The 20,606-nt window shown below is 42.8% G+C and overlaps 1 protein-coding gene across 8 annotated transcripts in view; it reads left to right on the forward strand.

The window, feature by feature from the left end:
* fus (epithelial splicing regulatory protein fusilli) overlaps window positions 1-20,606 on the forward strand; it is a 308,026-nt gene that overhangs the window by 249,740 nt on the left and 37,680 nt on the right. For 5 of the 8 annotated variants that reach the window (XM_071691437.1, XM_071691438.1, XM_071691439.1 and 2 more), the window contains 3 exons: window positions 912-1,127; window positions 14,924-15,157; window positions 17,624-20,024. In XM_071691437.1, coding sequence (XP_071547538.1) covers window positions 912-1,127; window positions 14,924-15,157; window positions 17,624-18,562 — 1,389 coding nt within the window. In that variant the 3' untranslated portion in view covers window positions 18,563-20,024. Of the gene's footprint in view, window positions 1-911; window positions 1,128-14,923; window positions 15,158-17,623; window positions 20,025-20,606 lie in introns of those variants that run through there. The other 3 variants (XR_011716420.1, XM_071691440.1, XM_071691441.1) reach the window with 1 other exon arrangement.

The raw sequence follows: 20,606 nt of genomic DNA on the forward strand, positions 1-20,606 counted from the left end.
AAAGGAGGATATAAAACTTGATACTTTTTGGAATATAAGTACTTATTGTCCGTATTTGATGAGATCGGTCTTATAAAAGGGAGAGAGAGAGAGAGAGAGAGAGAGAGAGAGAGAGAGAGAGAGAGAGAGAGAGAGAGAGAGAGAGAGAGAGAGAGCCATTCAACATGCCATTACCATTATCCTTGGGGCTGTGCTTAGCATACGGTAACATTTATCTTGACCAACACGTTAACAAAGTCTCCTGATAACCATCGCCACACACCGGCCCTTATCTATAACCTCTGAACCATCGGACTCAAATCTGGCGTTGGTCGATGACTTCCACATAGATTGGTTGTTGAGGAGGACGTCGGCTTACCCAAACATTCACCCTCAACCCCTGGTGTTCCCCAAGGGGCCAATCTAAGTCCAGCAGTGTTTGTTGTAGTGGTTACTCACCTGCCGAAGCCTTTTTCCCAACGACACCGTCATTCCATAGTTTTCTGGCAATTAGAACGCTGGAGTTAAGATCTAACCCAGCATTGCAAGCCATAGGAGACACAGGCCAGCTATCCAGATAACCTTGCTAGACTTCGAGAGGATGTTCGTATGAGAAAGGAAGCGTTAACATACAACCATCCCTAATGAAATTGATATTAATACCTCATGATGTTTCGTCGCTTTATAGAATATTACAGAGGACTCTTAAGTATAAGGCTCCTCAATTTTTATTGTGTTTTGTCATCAACCCAACATTCCATTCTTCCTTCTCCTCATCAGTCTTTAACGCAATCAGCCTACAGCCTTCTCCACTGTGACACCATTCCATCCATCCTTTCCTTGGTTCCGCCCAGAGTAGACCAAACTTTCCACCACTCTCCTCTTCTTGGCGTGTCTCAAGTCATTATATAATGGTACGCGTTTCCCCGCAGGTCGAGTTCTTTGAGTGTGGCGAGAGCGGATGCCAGATCCTGGACAACGAGGACGGCGTGCTCTTCGTCAGGAAGCCGGACGGACGGGCCACCGGAGATGCCTTTGTGCTCTTCAGCTCGGAGGAGGACAGCGCCAAGGCCTTGGCCAAACACCGGGAGATCATCGGCTCCCGCTACATCGAACTCTTTCGCTCAACCACCGCTGAAGTTCAACAGGTAAGAACTCCACCATTACCCTTCCAGCTGATCTTACAACCCAGTCATTAGTATGTGGAAGAACACTTTCTACTTTAGTTCGAAACTACTTTAACATTCCATCATCGGAAAGCCATGACAAGGTAGGGTTAGAAGGGCGGCATCTCAGATACTCTGTGAACGTCATGGAGAGTTAGTTGCCCTCGTGGCTGTCTTCGTCTTGAGGAATGTTGGGGTAACAGAAGCGCGGAGTACGTATGTTAGGATTGAGTTGGCCAGAGTCCGCAGGGAAATCCGCTAAGATGGGCCAGCCAAAAGATTCCGCTTCCCAAGAACACTCGTACAACTGAGTCACAATCGCCCGCCACTACACGAAGGCAGAATCGCTTGTCTTTTTGTTCTCCCTCGGTGTATGGTGGCATCCTAGCGGGAGAGGAGATAAGAGTGGCCAGCAAATGTAGTGGTAGGAAACAGTTGATGCAACAGTATAAGCCCCATGTGTCGCTCCTTGCTCGACACCTGCATGATGATTTTAGGTTTTGACTTGTGAATGAGTAGGTCAAACACTCATGGTATTGCTCTCCTTGTGTGTATTGTGGAATAGTTTTATTTTTTTCTTAAAGCAGAAGCGCATGATCTTGGCTACCCTCCAGGAGTATGGCACTGCCAAAAAGTGTAACGTCTAAGGTTTTCGAGCGAGACTTGTCCACTGTGTGTGACTGTATCTCAGTCCATACAGCTAGTGAGGTCTCGTATTGCCCTCACGCTGAAGTAATAAATATGACATCAGTCAGAGGTAATCTGCTGTTTCTCCCCATTTCTAACGTGTACTGATGATCAAAGTTCGTCAAAAGCCCTGATATATATATATATATATATATATATATATATATATATATATATATATATATATATATATATATATATCTTAACTGTCTTGAACTAATAGATGTCTCTGCTTACACGCTTATCTGGCTCCAGCTACATGGGTAAGTACCCGAGACCATCTCAGTGTACTTGTTGATGTTACACGGTGCATGCAGGAGTAGCAGCTATCACTTAAAAACTTTCGAAACTTTCAGATAAGTGAACGTCGTCCACTTATACTGGACGCAAGCTCATGAATTCTAGGGTCTTGCTTTATGCCAGCGCGCGCGCACACACACACACACACACACACACACACACACACACACACACACACTATATATATAGATATAGATATAGATAGATAGATAGATAGATAGATAGATAGTGTGTGTGTGTGTGTGTGTGTGTGTGTGTGTGTGCTTGTAGGTTACTCCCAGGGAACTAGAGATTGCAAATGGTGTTTTGATAGTCCTGACTCAAGACACAACTCACTGTTTACCTTCTGATCAACAAATGTTCAGAATGCTTCATATGAACTGGCATGCACAGACCTCGCATGGGTATGTTGCAAGCCAGTTCATAACGTGCAGTTTGAACATAGGTGAACTAATGGTGAACATTGGATTCTGTCTGAGTCTGGGCTTCTTAGACACCTTAAATGTGGATGATAGGTCATACATAGTGATAATCAAAATCGCATGGCAGACGAATGTGTTTACATGTTTTTTCTCAAAATTCTGTTTTATTTCGGCTAATGATTATTTTTCTCGCGTGCGTCTGGTGTCCAGTATATTATATATTTGTGTTATTTGTTCGTATGAGTAAAAACATTGATGTAAACTATGTAGTAAGTATGAGTAAGATTATAAGTAAAGGCCGTAGAGAAGGTGTGGAGGAGCGGCCTCCACTGTACACTTGCCTGGTGCCTGGCTCCACCACCAGGCGCCACGAAGGAGGGAGCAGCCATGCAAACCTCCCGAGCCAGCGACGCACCGCCACACACGCTATAAACTCTGCCACGTCGCTAGCACAGCACTGCTGTCGTCGCTACATCTTCAGACTGGTCGACCGCCTCATTCATTCACTCTCTCTCTCTCTCTCTCTCTCTCTCTCTCTCTCTCTCTCTCTCTCTCTCTCTCTCTCTCTCTCTCTCTCTCGTGACTTCCACATAAGCGGAGGAGATGCAGCAGGTTGAGGGCATTAAGAATATAATTGTTCTCGCTAAGGAAAAGTATGTGTTAAGTCTGCCATAGTTCCGTGGATGATACCAAAAAAAGACGTCGAAGATATACGAGAGAACTAGTATAGTGCATGAAACTGTTGTGTGTGTGTGTTACCCAGAGAATAGAGAAATGTTCTTGGTGTTTGAGAAACGTCAAGGAAAAAGGTATATATAGGTTGAATACGGTTCCAGACGAACCCAGAGTTGATACATTTTGATAATACATGAAACTGTTGTGTGTGTATTACCCAGAGAATAGAGAAATGCTCTTGGTGTTTGAGAAACGTCAAGGGAAAAGGTTTATATAGGTTGAATACGGTTCCAGACGAACCCAGAATAGATACATTTTGATAAGCGTGGCTGAAGATAGAGACGGTATTATGAACATAACGAGGAGTGCGGTGAGGGCTACGCGCTAGCCCTGCCTATTGGCAAAAACCCAGTCTTTTATGCTTGTATAGATGTAGGTACTTCATTCCCCACGAGGTTAAATTAATTTGAACTATGCACTCTAGAAAGGAGGTAGGAGAAATACATGACTATGCATGGCAGCAGATAAAAGGCTTATAAGAGTAACGTTTTAGGTCTGGAAGCATCTCTGTGAGTCAAAATTCTATCACGCAGGGACTAATCCTTAGGAACTTAATCAGAAGATCAGACGGAAATGTTAAAAAAGTATGTCATGCGAGAGAGAGAGAGAGAGAGAGAGAGAGAGAGAGAGAGAGAGAGAGAGAGAGAGAGAGAGAGAGAGAGAGTATTTAATGCAACACCCCTACAGGAATAAGAAACATGCTTGGAGACTATAGAAAAAGAAAACAAAAAAACATTTAATAGAAAACTAGCCTCATGGCCGAAGACAGTCCCAGATGAACGTCGCCGTGATCAGACGAATTGCGCAACATCTGCTGCTGCTGCTGCTGTTGTGTGCAAGTCATGATCCAGCATCTCCCTCTTCGGAATGTAACACTCACATCCTCGACCTCACACCTTGGGCTTCTTGAACGGATATACGAATCACACACACACACACACTCCCATCGAGTCGCAAACTATATCTCGCCCGCCCCCACCCTCGAAGGGAAGGGGATGGGACAAGACCCTTATATACAACACCTCAGCAACAGGTGCGACCTCGTAAGACAGAACCACCTCCTCCCCCTCTGCCAGGATTTTGTCTTGTTTACGATCATGGTTATTCTACTTTCTCCTCTCTCTTCTTTCCTTCTGCATTCCTTTCGCTCCTCTTTCACGTCTCCCTAACCTTGCCTCCTCCTCCTCCTCCTCCTCATCCTCTCACCCCTCCTCCCCAGTCATACCCAGCCCCTCTCCACCACAGTGGTGTTGCCACAGGTGCATTTTGCTGCCCCACCACCACACAGATAGTTGGCATCGGTGGTTTGGCACGAATTTCCCGTTACTCAGTCCATCTGTAATGTTTTGATTAAGGTCTACCTTCCACTCGGTCGCTGCTGGCTTGACAATTACCCTTGAGAGGCTTCGATTTCAGCGGAGGAGGACTGTGAAATGTGGACGTCCAAGTCGTGATCGAAACTCACTCTCGTTGTAGTCCAGGTCTTGACCCGGCGGGCGTGAAGTATGGCCTGCAGACTTAACGGTTCGATATCAAGTCAAGCGAGTCAGTGAGGCCAGGATGTGGGGGGGTGGGCCACGGCGGGGTTGGCTGGCTAGTTGGTTTGTTACAGTCTCTGTCGCTAATTGACGTGTCAGTCAGTCAGAGTCAGCCTGTCCCGTAGATTGTATGGATCGACTGATGAATGTATGCCCTCCAGAAGTGACTGGAGTCCAGCATTAGTTCTTTTGAGATCGACTGACGAAGTTGTGCCATCCAGAAGTGACTGGAATCCAGTATACCGTTACTATACCTGCTACTTTTGGCTAGTATTTCGCTACCGATCATTTCCAAAGACCAAGCCAGTAATCTCTGTAGATCACCTTGGCTGTCCTTCTACATTCAGTTGTTCATTCATCCTTAGGGCCTGACGACGATGTGCGGGGGTCCTCCCAGCTCACGGTTTTCTGCTGTGACGAAGGGTCGGGGCCTGTGGGTTGACAATGCGTCTCAAGGGTTGGTCAACAGGAAGTAGTGTCGCGGTCAGGGATCATGTCTGTTGTTGCTCCCCACTCTTGGCCGCCACTGCTTCCTTCCTCACTCATCATATATTTTTCTCGAGAGAGAGAGAGAGAGAGAGAGAGAGAGAGAGAGAGAGAGAGAGAGAGAGAGAGAGAGAGAGAGAGAGAGTATATCAATCTACGTACGAGTACCTACAACGCTTTATTATGACAACAGTAGTGAAAGTTCTTGTTGTAAGATTGTAAGTTGTGTCGTAATCTCAGAGACTCCTGGAAGGCTTTGCTGTCTCATAAGTGGAAATGATTGGATGAACAACTAGATGAATGCCTCTTTTTTTTTTTTCTATGCCATGGGCTCCAGTCACGCAACAGAGGTCTAATCTTTTTCGAGGTCAGTCCTTGAAATATTGCTAGGGGCTACCCAGTATCGAGATGTGGAGAGAGAAGAGGGATAGATATCTTTTAAAGAAAAAGTTTTTGGAGAACGCGATGCTTAACACCACTGGAGATCAAGAAGAGAATGGAAACCCTGTAGGCATGTGGATGTAGAAATCCTGGGAAGGCCAGGTGAGGAGAGTGTTCAAAGTTGCACGTCGTCGGGGCATTTTTTTTTTTTTTCGTCACTAACTTGCCCTCCGCCAGCCTGGGGCTGCGATGCTGAGAGGCAGCAGCAGCTCCAGCAGCTCTCCTGGTTTCAGTATGGTCGTGTGTTGTGTATGTCATATTCTCCCCCCTTTCGTCCCTACTCTTCCTTACGTGTTGATTTGGATAGTTTATGTTCGTGGTGACTTGAGTGGCCCCTCCTGTTAACCCCTCGTTTATTTTCTTTTTATATACATACAGTTCGCCGTATAACGAGTCGGCTGAACATCCTCGACTCGATTTTCTCGTTGATTACCTACTTACCGTGCCTCAGTACTCAGCTTTGCATGGACGTGTAGGCCTATTATCATCTGTGTATGATCTTGGAAGAGTGAGGAAGCTATGCGTTGATCTGTTCTACTGTACTTCGACATTTTCATCAGGATTCCTGGAGTACAGTACAGTTGATCCTCGTAGTACTTTCCTGATTTGAAAATTGGTGGTGGTGTGAGTACACGATTAATGCTTTCTATTGTTGTTGCTGTTTTTATTTTTTCGTTGTGTGGTTCACATGTGAGGTTTTATTTCGACTGTTTCAAACGCGTGGTTACCTTCCTTTTGCGTATCGGAGATCCGGAAGACGTTGATCGTCCATCTACGTATGCTCACAGATTTGTGTGCTATGAATTACTTACGCTGATGAAAATAGTTTTTAAAATCCCTTGAGCATGGGGCATGATCCTTGCACACGACGGCATGATCCTTGAGCACGACGGTATGTTCCTTGAACACGACGGTACGATCCTTGAGCACGACGTTATTTTCCTTGAGCACGACGGTATGATCCTTGAGCACGACGGTATGTTCCTTGAGCACGACGGTATGATCCTTGAGCACGACGGTATGTTCCTTGAGCACGACAGTATGTTCCTTGAGCACGACGGTATGATCCTTGAGCACGACAGTATGTTCCTTGAGCACGACGGTACGATTCTTAAGCATGGCTGTAAAATCCTTGAGCACGATCCTCTTTTTAGCACGACGGTACAACCCTCTTGTATAATGACCATGACCTTCAAGGATCAGGTCATAGGTCACGCCATCGTACCTAAGGGTTGTACCGTCATGCTCGGCAGGTTAACGAAACTGTTTTTCCCTCAAATAGTATTTATTGGATCAAGATGTAAACTTATGTATAGAATTTATTGATGATAGTGATGGTAATATGTTGTGTGTGTGATTACTATTTTGTGTTTTACTGGGGAGAGAGGTTTACACTCGTTTCGCCCCGTTTGATAACCTTTTAAGTATCTGTCATGTCTTTACTCCTATATATGCACACAAACACACACACTTCAGCCGAGGTCAGGTGGTGCACATTTATCGACCAGTTCCGAGGGGAGGAGGAGCGCGTGGGTTGAGTGTAGGCTAACTGCCACGTCCAAAATTCGAACCCGTTCGGGTTCAACCCCTTGTCAGTCTCCGGCTGACTCATGGGCGTGAGCACTAACCACTACACCACAAAGAATGTGTGTGTTGGGGTGGAGGGGGGGGATCTTCAGACGGCCCTCCCTCCTTTTCCACTCGTATGCGTTCATGCATCATTTAATAGTTCACACAGGAATGACCCGAGGGCATCATGGTGGCAGGGCGGACGGGCGGACGTAGAGCAGGGAGGGAGGGAGGAGGCGTGGCTAGTTATGTGCTTGGGGCGGCGATTGCATGATGCTGCCCACTGCATGTTGTTGTCCTCAGTCCTGCTGACGCTGCTTGCCACGAGGGAGAGATGGAGGGGGTGGGAGTGCAAGCAGGGGGGACTTGTGCATGGTGTGGACGAGGAAGGGAGAGGAACGTGCACAGTTAGTGAGAGATGAAGAAACGACCGTGCCTATATAGAGGGGTAGGTTGCCGGTTGTATGGGGGAAGATGAACGTCAGAGTAGGGGAAGGGGGGCTGTGTGTATAGGGGAAGAGGAACGTGCATATAAGGGAAGAGCGACTTGCATATAGAGGGAGGATGCCGTGCGAATGGGCGGAGGAGTCCGTACATAGAGGGTGAGAGGGAGTGTGGATCAGGTGGGAAGAGGGAGGAAGGAGGCAGAGGGATGAGAGTGAGGAGCGAGAGATTGTACACTAAGAAGAGGGAAAAAATTTCAACATGTCATTAAAATTGTGATGAAATGGTTTTTATGTCAAGTGTCATGTGTAATGCATGCGACTTAGGTGTAAAAAAAAAAAATTGTGTGGTAGGCTTTCCCAATGTAGGATGCGCGCACGGCAGGGGTCATAAGATATCAACTTTGTACTAATGACGTGGGATCCAATGATGCCAGATGCGAAGGGGACAGTAATCTTATCGAGAAAATAATCCATTCCCCCTCCTTCATGAACTGAGAAAAATAATATTTCCTGAAATTTAGGCTTCATACGTCACTGCATTTGCTTAAATCGCAGACGTGATCTGTCTTTAGAAGGTAGGTGATAGTAGAACACAGAGAGAGAGAGAAAGCGAATGGTAAATAAGTGTTAGAGGTGGGGTTTAACTGGTGAGGCATGGCTGGCTGGTGGCTTGGTTGCGGGAGACTTGAGTGCGGGGCCGGGGAGTGGCAGGGAAAGACCTCACTCTGTGCTGAGGCATCAACAGTAGCAGTGACAAACGTGCTCCTCCGCAGTAATGTCGGGTCGGGTGAGCCGCCACCCCTCCCTGTGCCTGCTTTTGAAAACGGGTGTGTCTTCCTCCCCTACCCTTTGTACGGTGCTTGACGTGGGCACACACTCACACACCGCGGCCAGCCGAAGACTGCAGAAAAGTGACAAGTGACTTCCTGGCCTTTTTTAAGCATCAGTGGAGGTGGACATCGTACCGCGAATGGTTCAAGTGTCGGGGAGGAAGCACCCACCAACACATACCGAGCACCGCAGGTTTTTAGCGTTGCTGATTATATAAATGACAGAAAACAACATGATTTCAGTGGTGATACGCTTGTGCCTCAGTTTTTCTTTAAGCACATTTATAAAAGCATGTTAGGAACGGTACATGAATGACTAGCGAAGGTGAAAGGGAAAAGAGATCCATATTGCTAAACAAATAACAAAATAACGTAGGCATCGTTATTTAATTAGTTCTTGTTGGGTAGTGATTTGTGATCGTGAATGCAAAGGCTGGCAATTTAACGACATATGCAAGGAACTTATGTAGTAGGCCTGTACATTATACTGTTGTACTGTTAAGCAATTACGGAAGCATATATGAGAAGCAGAAGTGCATGCGCAACTTTGAATTCATCTTCGATGCGTAGGAGGACTGGGGAAAATTTATTTTCAAATCACAGGACAAGCAGATGGCCTTTTGAAAGATCAGTAATATTTGTTTGTTCTTTGTAACGTATTTTGATAAGTGGTACCAAGATTCAAGAGAATGGCCGACTGTCATGTCTATATATATACCTCGTGACTATTTTTAATGTCCAGGTTGTTGGAGACATGAAAGACGACCCACTGCTGACTGGTTTATCATACATGTCAGTATTTATAACAATAGATATTTACAGCATTTGATTATATCAAAGATGTACGAGTACAACAGATTAATAGTTTAAAAGTGAATATGTTTATACATTTGTATCGCGTATTTTTTGCAGGCTTTAGTGGAAAGAAGAGAATTTGATGCATCAGCAGATAAGTTAGGCTTTCGTGATAGAGTTGTGTGACATCTTAAACAAAGCTTGAGGAATCTTATTCCATGAACTACACATATCGTTTAAAGTCATTAGTGATTTAGCATTTTTTTATTTAGACGTTTAGTTAGTAAGCCCCAGATACTTTTTGGATCATTGTACTTAATTCGCCTTTGGTTTGTTATGGCTAGAAATATCTTTTTTTTTCGTATGAGGGGGGTTGTGTGATGAAATACAACATTGAATAGAGCTAATAATTTGATGATGTAATGAGCCATGCACTTCAGAACTTTGGCAAAGCTAAATGCAAGTTGCCCAGTAAAGATACTTAGATATGCGAAAGAAAGGTCAAGAATCGTAATAATTAATAGAACCCGAACCCCAACACTTAGTTATGATGGTATGACCCTCGCAAATCTGTTTTTTGGGCACTTGATGTGATAAATGTACTTGTTTGCGCACTTGAGTGTAATTTGGATGTTCAGGGAAGACGTGATAGCTTGATAGAAAGAGCAGCTCTCGTAGCCTAGCCGTTTTACACCGCTCCAGAAGTAGGTAGATAACATGGGGAAATGAGCTTGACAGCTTAACCATACCGTCTTTCATTCTCCAGATGTTGAATGATACCAGTTGCATGCGATTTTTACCTGTTTATGACAGTGATAACAAGTGATTGATATGTCAGCAGCATGAGGTGTTAGAACGTCACAAGGCAATGAGTGATGGATATTTGTTGAAGGCATGATATATATCTCTCTTTAATGTACAAGTAACAGATGAAACCTCATGGAACTAGAGGCATAAGTCCCAGTTATCATAGAAACAAACCCCGCCTGCACGACATGGATAGAAAAAGAAATAGGACATCATCATCATCGTCGTCGTTAACTGATTGGCCCTACTCTTCTCCAGTCACATCAGCCCTACATTTCTCTTCCAATTCCAGGCCACATGCCTGTTTTAGCAGCAGCAGGAGCAAGTGCAAGATTGTAGACTCCTTGAGAGGGGATCTTTTCCTACGGGTACTTCGTTTATTCTCTGATGACTGATTTAAGTAAACCTGATATACGTGTTTATGAACTGAAATATTTTAATTCATTTTCGTGAGTTGGACTTAGTCCTTTAAGAATGAATATGTGTGTAAAATTGTAGATAGAAAGTAATTAATCTCCATTATTGCAGCGTCTTTTAAGTTAAGTTAGGAGCGACCTTCCACACTCAGGTTTTGGCTACGTCCACTTCCATTCCAGTTACTAAATCTAAAATGATAAAAGCTAATGTTATAGTTTGTTGCCAGTTTTGAATATGTTTTTTAGTATAAGAAAAAAATTGTATGTGTGCTTAGATGTCATATATTATCTCTTTTATTTTGCCATTGTTCTCGTGAACTGTCTGCATGTGTTCCCACTCATAAGGTTTGGAGTCGTGCTTCCGTTAGTTTGTGTGTGGAGACTGACCACTCGATGATTGCTTATTATGCTTTCCTCTTCTGTCGAACTGCTAAGATGACCACTCGATGATTGGTTATTATGTTTCCTTCTTCCATCAACTGCTAAGTAGTGCAATTCTCTTCCTTCTGTTTTGTCTTTCCCTCATCATACAACCTTCCCTCTTTTTAAGAATCAGGTCAACAGACATTTGCGGAGCTGGGATTAATGTTTCCTTTCTATCTAAATTTCTAAAACGTTTTCCTTTCACCCCAGATGACCTTAATTGGGGCCTGTCATTTGCCCTTGCCGTATTGGTCACCATTAAAAGTTATTTTTTCATTAAATAACAGAATGTCAGGAAGAAAGAAAGAAAGATGGTGAAGAAGGGTAAGTAAATGCGATAAAAGGAAACACCTTTGGCGAGCACAGTGATTATCATGGTTTGTGGTCTTCACCAGCTCCCTATGCTTCTTCCTGAGATTTTAGGGTGCTCCAGCCAAAAGGCCGACCCCCTTTCTCATCTCGTAATGGGGGAACCCCACTCTTTGTGAACCTCTCCATTAACCATGACTTCATCTTATGCCGTTTATCTACCACTCCTATTCTGTAAATTCCACATAACTTTCTTACATTTCTTGCTTAAATTCATGATATGAACTACCGTCTTCATCACCATTTTAAAAGCTTAAAATTTGTGATCAGGTCACCCTTCACTCTTTTCTCTTCCGAGATGGGCAAATTTTGATCCTTTTTCTTTAACATGTAACTCAGCTCTCTTTAATTCTGGTACTATTGTTGTGCTATACCCTGGATCTTTTCCATTAGCTCTTCTTTAGGTGCAGTGACCAAACTTGAGAAGCATTTTCCAGTTTTTGCCTATGTATATGAACAGCTTGCCAAATATTTCCTTATCCATGAATATGATTGCGGTTCCACCATTTTCTTGCATACAATTGGTTTCCGTAGCTATTCTTCTAAGGTGAGAATCTGGCAACAGGTTAGGGATTTTGTCGCCTCCCAAGTCATTATTTTTTTTTTTACAGATTCCCACAGCTTATTTCCAGCAAAATTATAATCATATCGAGGCCTGTTTTACTCTAATCCATCCTTATTAACACACTTGTGATGAACTTTGTTATCCTTGTATCGGACCAACCTGGATGTGTGTCAAGGTCCCCTTGTAAGTTGATGCAATCTTCCACGGTTTTCATTTCCTTGATGACCTTTGCATCATCTGCCAACATATTCAGTAGGTTAAAAGAGTTCATACCATTTAGCAAGTTATGCACATAGATCCAGTAGAATAATGGGTTGCACTCCATTGGTAAATACAACCCATTTTGAGAAGGCTCCTCTGACATGCGACTTTGTTCCTTTCCATCAAGTTAATCTGTCCAGTGGTGGAGTGTCTCCTTTCTTACTGCCTGACGATTCATCTGAAAAGCTTGTCCTAATGGTAAAAGGACTCCCTGTCACCATGAGAATCCAAGTTCCCCCAGTCTTTCTCTTTATGAATGAAATCCCCCATTATCATTACCACACCTCTTGTGATTGTTCCTTCATTGTATTTATTTATTTACTTATTTTGATTTGTCGCTGTCTCCCGCGTTAACGAGGTAGCGCAAGGAAACAGACGAAAGAATGACCCAACCCACCTACATACACATGTATATACATACACGTCCACACACGCAAATATACATACCTATACATCTCAATGTACACATATATATACACACAGACATATACATATATACACATGTACATAATTCATACTGTCTGCCTTTATTTATTCCCATCGCCACCTCGCCACACATGGAATAACAACCTCCTCCCCCCTCATGTGTGCGTGGTAGCGCTAGGAAAAGACATCAAAGGCCCCATTCGTTCACACACAGTCTCTAGCTGTCATGTAATAATGCACCGAAACCACGGCTCCCTTTCCACATCCAGACCCCACAGAACTTTCCATGGTTTACCCCAGACACTTCACATGCCCTGGTTCAATCCATTGACAGCACGTCGACCCCGGTATACCACATCGTTCCAGTTCACTCTATTCCTTGCACGCCTTTCACCCTCCTGCATGTTCGGGCCCCGATCACTCAAAATCTTTTTCACTCCATCTTTCCACCTCCAATTTGGTCTCCCAATTCTCCTCGTTCCGTCCACCTCTGACACATATATCCTCTTGGTCAATCTTTCCTCACTCATTCTCTCCATGTGACCAAACCATTTCAAAACACCCTCTTCTGCTCTCTCAACCACACTCTTTTTATTTCCACACATCTCTCTTACCCTTTCATTACTTACTCCATCAAACCACCTCACACCACATATTGTCCTCAAACATCTCATTTCCAGCACATCCACCTCCTGCGCACAACCCTATCCATAGCCCACGCCTCGCAACCATACAACATTGTTGGAACCACTATTCCTTCAAACATACCCATTTTTGCTTTCTGAGATAATGTTCTCGACTTCCAAACATTCTTCAAGGCTCCCAGAATTTTTGCCTCCTCCCCCACCCTATGATTCACTTCCGCTTCCATGGTTCCATCCGTTGCCAGATCCACTCCCAGATATCTAAAACACTTTACTTCCTCCAGTTTTTCTCCTTTCAAACTTACCTCCCAGTTGACTTGACCCTCAACCCTACTGTACCTAATAACCTTGCTCTTATTCACATTTACTCTTAACTTTCTTCTTTCACACACTTTACCAAACTCAGTCACCAGTTTCTGCAGTTTCTCATATGAATCAGCCACCATCGCTGTATCATCAGCGAACAGCAACTGATTCACTTCCCAAGCTCTCTCATCCACATCAGACTGCATACTTGCCCCTCTTTCCAAAATTCTTGCATTCACCTCCCTAACAACCCCATCCATAAACAAATTAATTAACCATGGAGACATCACACACCCCTGCCGCAAACCTACATTCACATGTTCAGGGTCATAAAAATTCTTTAGATGATTATATAATTACAGCACCATTATGCACCTCCCTACAGCTACTCCTCCCTCTATTTACTTTCTTAATGGGCCTTCCTGCACCTTTGCCTTCTCATGTCCTCCTCACTATCATGTAACCTTGGGCTAAACACCTGAGATCTTCTGTCTTTAGAATGCTTTGTTTCCATGACTCCAACAGCATCAGGTTGATTGATCTATTTACTTTACCTTGTACGGTTCCGTAATTCCAGCTTTCCCATTCCCTACTAATCCATTTGTGTGCATTACGTTCAGTTCCATCCTCTTGCCTTGGTATCTCCAGTTTTTTGCCTTCTGACTGTATTGTTTACTTTTCTCCTCTTCCTTTGATCTGTTACTGAATTCCACCATATTTGCATGTGTGTGTGATGTTATCTGTTCAGTAGGAGGAGGGAGTTCCACACTTGTGGGTGCCCTATCTCTTGTGACGTATCCTGTTATATGATTATATAAAACTTTTGTATACTGTCAGCATCCACTACTCCTACCATAAAAGCATTTCTTTACATCTTTAATGCATTTCTAGCTTAGTAACTTGTAATGGCCTCTGGTTACTGTGTTTGTATATTTTGAAGAGATATTCACTGTTGAGATCATCAAATTTAGACAATTGAAAGTTTGGATGAAGTTTCCTCTTACTACTATTTTCTTTTCTGTGGAAAGCAATTTTATGCTCTCTAACCTTTCTGTATGAGTCAGCTTTGTTACTTCAGTTACCATTTCTGTTGCTTTTCTCTGGATCTTCCCTTTTAGTTATTTGTGCTTCTGTAAGTTTAATGACCAAACTTGAAAATATATTTCAATTTCAATTTTTATGTTTTTATGTTTATGTGTTATATTCGTGTATATTTTTCTTAATAGATCTGGGCCTAAACAGTAACAGAAATAGTCATTTCACAAGTGATATGATTTGCTTGTCAGATGGTAAATGTAGAACTAATTTGCAGGTGCTAAACCGTTCTATGGACCCTCGAACGTACGAACAGCAGCAACCCCTAATAGCACAGCTTCCTCAAGTACCACTCTTACCACAACAAATTATTACTTCTGGCACCCGAAAGGATTGCATACGCCTTAGAGGACTACCTTTCGAGGCCCAAGTGGAGCACATCTTAGAGTTTCTGGGAGAACTTGCGAAGAGTATTGTTTACCAAGGTGTCCATATGGTCTACAATGCACATGTAAGTTGATCATGATCAGCAATAGAATATTTTCTCATCACATATTCCATGGTCTGTTGTTGTCATTGCTCCAAAATACCATTGCCTTTTATTATTCTAAGGCATAAAAATAACCAGATTTATGTCAGGTTCAATGACCAGAATTATTTCATTGTATTTGTTTGTAGTGATGCTCAAAAACTTTGTTATCATTGTTCTTCTTTTAACCAGTATTCCTGTTTATTCCTGTGCTGATGACTTTATTCAGTACTTTTCATTTAAACACCAACCTCCTCAATTGCATGTTCTGTATCTTACCAACTTCCAAGATGAAATTTCTTCAAATTTTTTCCCCAAATTCCTCTGCAATGTAGTTCCTTTAAAAAGTTTTATGTTTAACACCTTAATTCTAAATGAACTTAGTATTGTATCATTGAAATGGTAAAATTTGCCTTAAAGAAAAAATAGGGGCTCTGTTCAATTCATGAGAGTATATTTCTTCAGAGCATGTCCCAAAGTGAATAGAGGATTAATCTATTCCTGTAGGCAGTACTGCTCACACACCAGCAAAGGCTGATTTTTCACATTCTCCTTTGTGGTGATCACTCAAACTCTTTTTTGTGCTGTCAGTTCACCATTTATCACTTTTCAGCTTTAGATCATTTTTCTTTAAGGCAGTGTAGCAGTGTTTATGTATATGTACTTCCTCGCAGTTTGGCAATATGTAGACAGCTTAACACTGAAATATACATAAAATAGAATGTGCGTATGTATATGTAATAATATACAATTGGCATTTAACACATACAAACAGTAGAAACAAGTTACATATCCCCAACACTGTTTATGGATAGTGTAGTGAGGGATAGGTTTGAAGTCTATTGAGGGGAGGAATGCCTGAAAGATGAGTCAGTTACTGTTTGTTGATGATATAGCACTGGTGGCAGATTCAAGTGAGAAAATGCAGAAGCTTGTTTATGAGTTTGGAATATGTGTGAAAGGAGAAAGTTGGGTGCAAATGTGTTTAAAAATAAGGTTATTAAGTTTAGCAGTGGAGGGAGAGAGGTTAGCTGGAGTGTGAATTTGAATGGAGAGAACTTTTAAGTATAATGTTTTAGTTACTTGGAATGAATATGGCTGCAAATGGAACCATGGGAGCTGAAGTGAGCCAAAAGGTGGGTGAGCAGGTTAAGGTCCACGATGCATTGAGGAGTGTGTGGAATGAGAGATCACAATGAGGTCAAAGGTGGGTATGTTTGATCATATAGTAGTCATTATGGTGGCATAAGGGTACAAGGCATGGACCATAGAAAAAAAGTACTTTGTATCCATGAACCACAGACAAAAAATAAGTACTATATATTCATAACCCTTTTCACAAAGCATCACTTGAGGCCAAACCATTCTTTCCCAATCTGATGCGCAGTGTATGCCATCACCCTCTGAGTCATCACTCTCCCTACAGATTACTAGGTAGACCCAGTAAATTTATACCTTTGTGATCTGAACATTCACTGTTCCTGTTGCCCTTATACAGTGGCACTGTACAAGCATTCCACCAATCGATGTATATTGAGGCATCACTACACTTCACTTGTTTGTGGATATGCTATGTGTGAAAAGTCACCTTTGGTGAGACTGTGTCACTGGTTGAAAAAAGGGAGTACAGTCTTGTTAATGAACCTCTCACTTGAAAGGAGTCCATCATTTCCATACACTGGTAGTAGAGCACCGTTAGAGTTGTAGAAGCCCCATCACAGAATGGGGTACTGGGGTTACAGAAAAATGATAATTGATAATGATAAAAATAACGATCATAATAATAATAATAATAATAAAGTACTTATTAATAATAGAATTGATGATTATAATGATAATGATAATACTGATATTGTGTATTGTGGTCTTAACATTTGAAAGGGTGTGAGTTGAACATGTGATAAAATGAAATGGAGTTTTGTGTTGTACATGGGTTTCACACATGGTATATGAAGTGGTTGAGGGAAACCTTGGAGTGGTCTGTGGGGTTTGGCTATGAATGGGGCACTCTGGATTCAGTGCATCATACACATGACAGTGAGAGAGTGGATATGAACAAATAATGCCATTGTTTGTCAGTTCCTTGTACTGCTGCACCATAGCAGGAAATAGTGAAATATAAATTTTCTTTTATCAGACATTGTATGCTCATTATGAGCTATCACTGTTGAAATCAGTAAGAACTCTGAAAAATTGGTTGTCATTATGTTACATTATCATTTTGCTGAGTTCTTGTTATTGCAATTTGAGTACCTTTTTCTTGCACTAGTATGTATTAGTTTTGAGTATGTCATTTGCCCAGATGAGCAATAGATGTCCCTTAGGGCCTATCACATTTGAAAGTGACATGAATTTGCTTGCTTTTAGAGTTGTAAGCAAGGCTTTTACAGATACATTGGCATTTTTTTTTAATGTTGAAGCTTACCATACCTATTCTTTTCTTGACAGGGTCAGCCAAGTGGTGAAGCTTTCATCCAAATGGATAGTGAGCATTCTGCATTTCTGGCTGCTCAGCAAAGGCATCACCGCTACATGGTCTTTGGCAAAAAGCAGCGTTATATTGAAGTTTTTCAGTGCTCAGGGGAAGACATGAATATGGTGCTGACAGGTGGCCTTCCTGCCCAACGACCTCTTGTGTCCCCGGGTATGTTGGTGTGGGATGGTACTGCCACCGCCCTGCCAGGGGGTATACCTCACCCCCCAGGTTTACCACCTCCTCCTGGTGCTCCTCGTCCACATGGGCCCCCTTTTCCAGGTTTAGCTCATCCATTTCCTCCTCCTCCTCCTCCTCCTCATGGTGCGATACTCCCAAGTATGCCCCCAAGTCCTCTCAAGCAGCCTGATACTCCACTTCTTCTACCCCCACCTATGGGCCCACCACCGCAGAGGCCACCTCTTGCCCTCCCAGCTCCTGAGATGCCTCATACCTCTCAGGCTCCCCCACCCCTTCTTACTTCAATGAAGCCCACTATTTCAACAATGCCTCCAGGCCTGTTGGGGCACTATGGAGATATGCCCATTGTATCACAAATGGGCACAGTCACAAACCCAGTTTTCTTCTTCTCCAGTTCACGTACCTCTCTTGCTGGTGGGCTTCATCCACAGGTGACTTTGGTGCCAGTGTCATCTTCTCAAGGTAGAGATACTCAAGGGACACCCAATGTTCAAAAACCCCCAATGGGACCTCCTCTTCTACCAATGCCCTATGCTACAGCCACTGCCATAGCAGGAGCTAGAATATCAGCCACACAGAAGCGTAGCTTTGAACAGGCTTTCCCAGGAGACACGGGAGCTGCTGGTATGGGGGCCTTGAAGCGGACCCCACTTGTAAACCCTTCCCTCCTACATCCCCTATATCCCCCACCCCAAATGTTCCCTACCATGTAATACTCAGTACCAATGCTGCGTAACACACACCTGTACATAGTGATTGACAAGAAGGATGCAGAACACATTGTAATGGGTCAAATCAGTTGACACTAGTGATCTGTTGGTAGGTTGTGGCAACTGTTAATCCATAGTATCAGTAGTTGTCATGCCAGTTACCAAGGTGTTCAATGCATCCTGCCCATCTCCATGTATTCTTGTGATGATTGTATGTGTGTGGTGCAGCAACTTCTTGTATGTGCAATCTGCTGTTACTCTGGTGTGCTGCACCTGGTTTTGCCGGAGACAAGCACTGCTGGCCAATGTTATGTGTGGCTGCCATGAGTGTCCTGTTGGAGATGGATGAGTGTTGGGTATTTTAGCATCTGTCTGATGGATATTAGACTACAACTCTAGTGAGTTGGCTTTGAGCAAGGTATCTGATTCAAAATTTTCATCTTAATTTTATTTTTGTACATGAAAGATTTAAAATGAATTTGGTATGGTAAGATATGTTTAAGATCTACATTGCAGTGAATTTGAGACATGCTTAAAAGCCATACACTATGCCAATAAAAGTTGCTATCATCTAAGATCTATCTAAGATACAGTATGTGGGTGTGTATGTGTGTGGATGTGAAGTTTCAAGTTGGTAGTTGTGTACACGGCTGCATATATTTAACCAGGTAGGCACTTAATCTATTCTGGTCTGTTTCATGCTCATACTAGACAGAGCACTGATGTAGAGTTAGTGATTTAGTTATAAGTTAAATAATATACTACAAAGCATATAGATTAGGACATCAGCAGCCGTGTGCACCAGAGTAGATGATTGGCTGGCAGTGTGGTGGTGGTGGTGGTGTTGTGGTAGATAAGTCCACCACAGTGGGAACATGTGCAGTGGGCCCCACAGTGGGTTCTGGTAGGACTTAGGTGCTGACCACAGGATTTCATAACTCAAGTTGATATTCGATTTGTGACATGGGTACTAGCTTTAAAAGAAAATTGAAATCTCATGTAGCTGAATATTTTTTGGGTACTACCAACTAGATGCATCATTGTAAATGAGATAGTGCCCAGTTTAATATTATGGTGTTGGCTCGAGTATGTGGAATTTTGTGGTCATGTGTCCTCTGGCTGGGCTGTTGAGGGGCCAGATGCGGGGGGCAATATGGTCCTCTAACACTTCTGTAATACATTCCACTAAGCGTGATATCTGCACTATTGTTATTTTGTGTGTACATTCAGTAGTTTTCTCTATTGTTATAGCTTCATATTTAGTTCAGTATTTGAACATTTTCAAGGCTTTTCATGACTTTTATTGTTTCATTTAAATCTGGTATCTACCAGAATAGTACATTTAAGTGTGATATCTGACTTGAAGTCAGCCCAGAAAATGTTCCAGATGATAATTTGACTTACCTGGACTTTGGTGTGTACGCCATTATTACTTTGCTAAGACCAATAAAGTCTGTTAAGATATTCCCAGTGGTTTTCTGGTTCCGGTGTATGGGTCACCTCTCATCTTCTATGTCAAACAAAGCCACTCTCTCATAAGAGGCTCGTGGGCCTGGCAGATTAAGGTAACAAGGTAGGCAAGAGCTTTACACCTTTTGTGGTTGCAGGCTGCATTCTGGTGTTGTAGTGGTATTAAGTAGCTGTGGTATAGTGTAGTTATGGTGTTGGCTAGAGATGGTGATGGTGTATGGTGGTGGCTTTGGTGGTGGTGCTTGTAGTAGATGTATTTATGGGTGGTTGTGCATGTCTTGAAATGTGGGGGTACAGTAGTGTATGTGGTTTGGTGGTGGTATTGGTTGCATGTGGTATCATGGTGATGGTTGTAGTAACTTGAAGCTACAGTATTTTAGAAGCAGGCAATGTGCATTTAATGTGACTGAATCAAATTGAAAAAATTGAGATGGAGTATGTTCCCTCAAATATCACTGAATTACATTATGCAGAATTACCATGGTACCTTGCCTGCCTCTAAAAGGATGGTGTCGGTCTCATTTTTTTCCCATTTTGATTATACATGTTCTTTTTTTGTATGGTTGAAATCGTCTAG

This window comes from Panulirus ornatus, chromosome 50 (assembly GCF_036320965.1).
Source record: "Panulirus ornatus isolate Po-2019 chromosome 50, ASM3632096v1, whole genome shotgun sequence".
Lineage (NCBI taxonomy): Eukaryota > Metazoa > Arthropoda > Malacostraca > Decapoda > Palinuridae > Panulirus > Panulirus ornatus.